Source organism: Anoplophora glabripennis, unplaced genomic scaffold, assembly GCF_000390285.2.
Source record: "Anoplophora glabripennis isolate ALB-LARVAE unplaced genomic scaffold, Agla_2.0 scaffold82, whole genome shotgun sequence".
Classification (NCBI taxonomy): Eukaryota; Metazoa; Arthropoda; class Insecta; order Coleoptera; family Cerambycidae; genus Anoplophora; species Anoplophora glabripennis.
In genome coordinates this window covers 1,116,421-1,124,175 of record NW_019416227.1, presented here as the reverse complement: position 1 = coordinate 1,124,175, position 7,755 = coordinate 1,116,421, and the positions used below count along the sequence as shown (strand labels likewise).

At 31.0% G+C, this 7,755-nt stretch overlaps 2 protein-coding genes across 3 annotated transcripts in view; one reads left to right on the top strand and one right to left on the bottom strand.

Moving 5' to 3' along the window:
• The window catches only part of LOC108903462, a 105,567-nt gene that overhangs the window by 56,635 nt on the left and 41,177 nt on the right, over positions 1-7,755 (bottom strand). The gene's annotated exons all lie outside the window — the stretch shown is intronic.
• The window catches only part of LOC108903459, a 141,684-nt gene that overhangs the window by 118,567 nt on the left and 15,362 nt on the right, over positions 1-7,755 (top strand). The window contains exon 4 of the mRNA XM_018705654.2: positions 545-741. Coding sequence (XP_018561170.1) covers positions 643-741 — 99 coding nt within the window. The 5' untranslated portion in view covers positions 545-642. The remainder of the gene's footprint in view (positions 1-544; positions 742-7,755) is intronic.

The following is a 7,755-nucleotide window of genomic DNA, read 5'->3' as shown; positions in this document are numbered from 1 at the left end:
AGCTCTTACCCTTTTTGAGTTATCTTGAAAAAGCCCTTTGTTTTATCTTTTTCCACCCTTGGCCGGGGGTTGAACAAAAAATTACTCTCACTTATTGTTATAATATACCTTAAACTAACTCATATCAAAAATTCAGCGATGTTGGCAAAATTTCGATTTAAAGGCTTAGTTAATTGGACTATAAATACGTCTACACAAGTAGTATTTTTATATCTACTTTATTTTTAGAGATACGATGATTGTCGACCACCCTGTTTTAACATTTTTAGAAAGACAGATTTCACCGATTACAATGATATAGGGTTTGGCGGGTTTACGATTCATTGATTTTTTAGATGTCGAATAAAATAAAGAGTAAAATTTTATTTAATGAAAATGAAATTTGTTATTGCAAAATATGGAGCACTTGAATATTAAAGGTTAGGAATTTTTTTCGGCCGAAGCGTACCCTAACGGAAAAGATACGCGAGACATTATAGTTTTTTGAATTCTAAGAAGAAAATGTTTAATTTGTAGAAACTACAGGTACATTCGTTTGTTGCAGACCCGTCGGCTGACTCGCATCGGCAATGATCAAGAACGATATGGATCCATACTACTCGCTGTACGAAGATATGAGGTAGATGGACATTGTCTACCGGGATGATATCTCTATTTCTGTCTGTACCGCTCACGTTGATCTCTGTAGTCGGACTCGTCATTAACGGATACATTTTGATTGTCGTCATTTTGTCTAGACAGGTACGTATACGAGGGCGATGCAGTTAGTTGTTCACGAATTTGAAAAAAGCACTTTTGTCACAGAAGGCCTCTTAAGTTGGTACTTAACACTTTTTTATTTTGTATTTCATGTACAACAAAAATATGAAAATGTCACAACCAGTAAACTCTGTTTTTAAATAAAACAATTCGTACTCAAAACTGGTTCAGTCTTTGGGAATTATTGCTCTAAAGCTAAAGCGTGGTTGAAAGCTGGCGAAGAATTTGATTTTGTTTAAAAATTTTTTGTATGTGGGACTTTTTCACAACTCCCTAAGTATTCTGAGCGTCTTCTTATTGACATCGTATGATATTCATTCACTGACTGTAGAACTAGCCTGCACATGCACACCTGGGTATTTTTTGTTAAATTCTTGCGTTAGATACCAACTTGGCGATAAATGTTATCGCTTTTACCGCACCACTGTAGTAGATGCATGTGCTGCAAAGTTAATATTTTTGCGATAATTACTATCAGTTTTTTTAAACAGAATTTAGTGTTCCAGTAAGTGTAAAATAAAATATTATTTCCGTCACAACCTACTCGCTAAAGTAAAATGAAGTAACGTCAAAGATTAAATAAATATTGTATTAAGTCGCAAGCAAGATTTTCTGTAAAAAAATATTTCTTTCCCATATCGGAAGGAAAGTTTTTTATCACGCATCTTTTAATAAAAAAAAGTGTACCAATTTTGCCATAACTTGGAATTCTGTCATATCTTTTTTCGTACTTAAAACGTCGTCGACAATAATAAATAATAAATAAAAATTGTAACATTTTTAGTTCTTTCGCATGTTCCCAGTTCACACCCTATTCACTCTAACCGTGGATATATATTTTTGTCAAAGTGATTTTTTTTCGAGAGTAAAAATTAAATTAGTTTGGTGTTATATTTTCAAATTGTTTAATTTTTTGTATACCCAGTACATGAAACGTTAATTTTCTCAATGACAACCTCATTTTAAATACAAGAAAAGTTTTTTTTCAAGTGTCCTTTCATTCACTCTAAGCGTAGACATAATTGTATACAGTCCAATCAAATTAGGTTTTTACGTGTCAAAATTTAGTTCAATAAACAAAGACTCGTAAAAATTAGGAAAAATTCCGAAGAATTGAATGAACTCCTTTACCTCAGCTGAATGTTAGGGCTCCGTTTTCAAAATGGCGTCGAAAGTACGAAAAAAAACAGTTTTTTTCATTTAAAAAAATTAAACATTTTAGAAAAAAATATTTTAGACAAAAGTTGTAGAACTTGTTATAATAAAAATTTTGAGCCCAGGCCGATGGCAATTGATAAACAAACGTATTAGTTATTGCAAAAAAGCGGCTAAAAATCGCATTTTTTAAAAACATATTTAAAACGAAAAAAGATTTTTTTTGAAACTTTCAGAATATGTAGAGTTCTTGGCAAGTAGAATAAGTGTATTTTTGTAAAATTGCAAAATATTTGATTGTTTTTCGAAAAAAACATATTTTTTTTCAAGATTCAATTAATCATACAGAAATTCATTTACGTGACTCATTTTGGGCTTAAAATTTCCCTAAGAATTGTACTTTCCTGTGCAAATTATGCGCGTATTGCAAAATAATTAGAAATATGCGAAAAATCTACCGAAACTTTAACTTCCTTTTTCGGGTCGAAAAACGTAAATCTTTTTCTTATCGTTGAAATATAATCAGAACGGCCCTTATTTTTTATTATTATTTTTAAAAAATGCTTTTAGCTTTCAATTGACAATAATGCCATTCCGATTTTTTAAGATAAGAAAAAGATCTACATTTTTCGACCTGGAAAAAGAAATCAAATTTTCGGTAGATTTTTCGCATATTTCCAATTATTTTGCAATACGCGCACAATTTGCACAGGAAAATATCTCTTAGAGAAAATCTGAAGCCCAAAATGGGTCACGTAAGTGCATTACTGTATGATTTATTGACAATGAAACTTGAAAAAATGTTTTTTTTCAAAAAACTCGATTTTTGCAAAAACTATATCAAATATTTAACAATTTTACAAAAATTCACCTATTTCTACTTGCCAAGAACTACATATTTAGAAAGTTTCGTAAAAAAATCTTTTTTCGTTTTAAAAATATAGAAGTTAAAAAAAATCGATTTTTAGCCGTTTTTTACAATAACTAATACATTTGTTTATCAATTGACATCGGACTGGGCTCAAAATTTTTGTTATAATAAGTTCTACAACTTTTGTCTAAAATATTTTTTTCTAAATTGTTCAGTTTTTTTTTAAATTAAAAAAAGTATTTTTGCGAACTTTGGACGCCATTTTCAAAATGAAGCCCTAACATTCAACTGAGGTAAAATGGTTCATTCAATTATACGGAGTTTTTTTCTAATTTTTACCTGCCTTTGATTACTGAACTAAATTTTGGCAAAAAACGTGGTATTTTCCATAATTTGACTGGACTATAATTCACTTTGTTACTTAGGTGTCACATTATTAATAGACGTAGGTAGGTACAATATTAATATCTGAGTTTTTGACTATGTTCATTTTGTCACACGACACGTCTGGTTATTACCAACGCTCCCCTTCACCTAACCATTAATTTTATAAGCCGCGATCTGATGTATCTAACGAAGCAACTAATAGACCAAAACCCACGTCAAATATCTCATCCCGACGATCCTGACAGGTTGACACCCTTAATCAAGACGTCAGAACGGCCAGTTGCGCGGTCTGTCGGCGGTTCTGCACCCTTCCCTTTGTCCTATCCTCCAGACACAGGTGCAGACGATTTTACCCCACCTGGAAATCATTCCGAATCCGCAGAATTCGAACCGCACGTGCCGCGTGTGTCGCGAGTGGAGTTTGCGATAAGTTTATTAGCAATTGAAACTCTCCATACCGGAAAACCGTTAATGCAAGGCGATGCGCCCGCCTCGCGCAGGAATCCCACTGATAACAGGCAGTTCGAGTTAAGTGCAGTCAGTTTCGGGAACTGCAATTACCAGACAAAAGCAGACGGTGTAATCTCATTAAGCGGTAATTTCGAGCTACTACGGGCGACAGTTGTGTTCGAATATTTCGATAAACTCGTAGAGGAAGCCGTAAACGAGCGTCGTGTTCGGATCACCTGCGCATTCGCCATAATTTAGAAAATGATTTATTATTGAGGGAATTATTAGAGACGTATTTCGGAGTCTTTCAACTTCAAAAGCAATTAGAAAACATATAAATCAATCGGTAGGATGTACGGGATCTTAAATGAGACGTTTTATTGGATAGTATTAGCGCATGAAGAGAAATCGAGTCTAGAGAACATCACTATCAATATATTGGGCGCAAACTTGATTGTACGAACCTAATATTGAAACTTTTGAACTAAGAAGATTTATCTATAGCATCTACGATCTGTAAAAAAATATTAGGCGCGGTTACTATACATATATATTAGAAAAAATATTGGCCCTAGCCCTAGCTTCGAGAAACAAATTTTGATTTAAAAGTCGACAAAGAGAAATCGCTGGAAATAGACATTAAATTACCAAAACAAAATGCGTTTGAAACAGAATCTACCTAAACACGCAACGAATGATAAATTCCTGCATTGAAAATAATGGTATATGCATTTAGAGCATTTATAAATATCTTTACTTTTGTTAAAATTTAATTGTTCTTTCTTTACGTAACATCAATATCTGTTTGTTATTATTTTTGTTATTATTTTCAAGACTGTTATTGACTCACTCACTTGCGTGGCAAGCCAAATTTTTGACGCCCCTGTATATGTGTCAGAACCTCAGTGGTATTGTGATCCCATTAAAAATCAGCCTTTGTTGGTTTTGTCGCGACTATAAAGCAGTAAAGTTTTTAATTTTCTACAGAAGTAACGGAATTAATAAAGCGACCGCTCGAAATTAAATTATTTTCACAATTAGCGCCTCCAAGTCGTCTCAGTTATTAAAAATGTACATCGTAATTTGCATTGTAGATTGTAGAAACTCGATCACCAACAGAGTTTTCATTAATAAGATGAGGGTGAAAATAAAAAAGAACGTATTATATTAGTACGAATATACAGGGTGTCCGTTTAAAGAATGGGCCAAACTTTTCCACTAGATTCTACGATGAAAATAAATTAAAATAATGTTGTTCATAAGCGTTAATATCGCGTAAAATAGTCAAACTATTTTTTTTATTTCGTTTTAATTTTTAAAGTATAACATGCATGTTAACAATTGACAGACCTTCTTGTCCTTTTTATGTAATGGTTCTATTTTATTTGATTTGTGCAAATGCTTTGTATATTGCGGCGCCAATAAAGAAACTAAACTTAACCTGACAATTCATATCACTTCAATTTATATCATCTACGCTTCTTTCAAAAAACAGAAGGTTTGGAACGCTGAACTTTTTACCAATTTTTTTCTACATTTTAAAACACTACGACACGAAAAAAAATAGCAAGCACAACTAGCGCGAAACGTGACAGTGTCTTTCGAAGTCTGAGATACTAGCTGTGAAACACTCTATAATAGTTACAGCGGAGGCAACGTAATTTGAACAATCAAAGATGCCGTCGCATTTGCACACGATAAAAACCTAATCCTGTTCCAGACTCAATTTTACATTATTTGGTTTTATTTTCATATCATACCTACATAATGTTTAAATATGGACGGTAGGGATATTAAATGTTGGTTCAGCGTTCATCATAACGCCGAATTATAAAAGTAAAATAAATTAACGTTCACTGTTTCTACAACGTAATACGATCTTTCTAATACCAGAAGCAAAGAGGAAAGATATAAATTAATTTGTGTAGGGTTCACGAAGGTATTATTCTCTTTCGCTAAGAAGCAATTTAATTTCACATTCAGCGAAATTGGGCGATAAGCCGCTGCAATCAGGTTAATAAAAGATTTCCCTTAATTAAACTTTAGCCGTATTTAAATAATTTCAGAACAGATCCGGCTTTACGGCTGCTCATAAAAAGAACACTTTTTTGTTTGTCGTCTAAGTTTGGCAGTCGAATTAATGGGCGTCTTGTATACACAGCAAAAAAAATTAAGAAAAAATAAAACATTTTTGAGATGAAAATTTTTTTTGTGCATCGCTCTCGGCGTAATCAAAGGAAATACATAATTGCAAAAATGTGCGCATGAACTCTTTTTATGGAAAAAAATTGTTTGGGTTATTTTTCTGTTTCGCGTTAAATCAGAGAACACTGTACAACTGTTCTCTGGTTAAATATCAAATATCAAAAAAAAAATTCGATTTTGCATTATTTTTTCCACTATTTCATATTTAATGCTTATCAAATATCGAAAAAGAAAGTTATTAAAATTTAAGAGTATTTTTTTAATGAAAAAAATTGGTAGTTTTGAAAAGAGACTGTTTTTTAAAGGCATGAAAATTTTCGAAAAAAAGATCAATAATCGTTTGCAATGCAATTAATTCTAACTCCATGAAATACAGCATGTGAAAAAAAATGGCATCAAAACTAAACAGAAAATTATTCAGTATAATTTTCTGAATATTTGGAAATCAAAAAAAAATAAATTTCAAAATTTCAATTTTTTTTTTTAATTTCAACATTTGGACATTTGAAATATTCAGTGTGAAACTGAAAAAAGATTACGCAAATATATTTCGAAAAATTTATTTTTTTTACAAAATTTTTCTTTATTATTTTTGTCACAATTTCAATTTCAAAACGAGTTCTTTTTCTCGACATTTGAAATATTCAATGTAAAATTGTAAAATAAAGAATGCAAAAAAAATTAAAAAATTTGAAAAATTTAATTTTTTTCAAAATTATTATTTTTTTTTTCGATATTTGATGAGTAATTAATTTTATTTATTTTATTTATTTATTTATTTATTTATTTATTTATTTAGAAATTACAATATCCAACGGGACAAAGTCCCAATTATAGGATAAGGTAAAACAGAAAACCTTAACTAAATTTTAAAAGAAAAAGACAAACTAACATTAAATATAAAAATATAAATACTACATAACATAGAGCAATCAAAATATAAAATCCAGACAAAAAACTTAAGGATAAACAATAACAGACAGATAAAACAAATAAGCTAACAAACATATACAAGATAAGGATTACATTTACTAGACAAACAATTTTTTTATGTCATTCATACAATGAAAAAATATATCAAGTCGATCTTCATACTTCTGGTAATTGGAAATCATTTGATATAGGGGAGATGCTATTAGTAAGTTGGTACGAGGTGTGGGTAATTGTAAAACGGAGTGAAATCTAGAATTAAGTCTAGGAACATGATATAAAATCCTTGAGACTAACGAGTCTGCATTTAACGTGTTATTTATGATTTTAAAAAGGAATATAATTGAAAACATAATTCGCCTACGACAGAGACTATTAAAATTAAAACAAGAAAGCAATAAATCTTGAGGTGTACCACGAGGAGGATAAAATCCATAACTAATAAAATGAATAGTCTTTAAAAATCTCCGTTGTACTTTCTCTAAATGAATATTATAGATATTATAAATGGGACTCCAAACAACCGATGCATATTCAAGTTTGCAACGCACAAATGCTGCATACAATATATTTAGAATCTTTACGTTCTGAAAGTCCTTAGAATTACGCAAAATAAAGCCTAAATTCCTATAAGCAGATTTGGTTACTAAACTAATGTGGTCGTCAAACGATAATCTGGTATCGAAAGTAACACCAAGGTCAGTAAATTGCGTAACTCTATTTAAAAAAGATTCACCAATTTTATAATCAAAATCTAGATTAGTTTTGCGTCGACTGTAAGTCATAAATTTACATTTACTTACATTCAGAGGTAGATTATTACATGAACACCAATTGTGTAATCTGTCAAGATTATCTTGTAATGTAGTACAGTCAGTAGATGATTTAACTTCCAAGAATAACTTCAGGTCGTCCGCATATAGTAAATAGTTGACATCGAGGCATTCAGTTAAGTCATTAATAAAAATAATAAATAACAGTGGTCCCAGAATTGACCC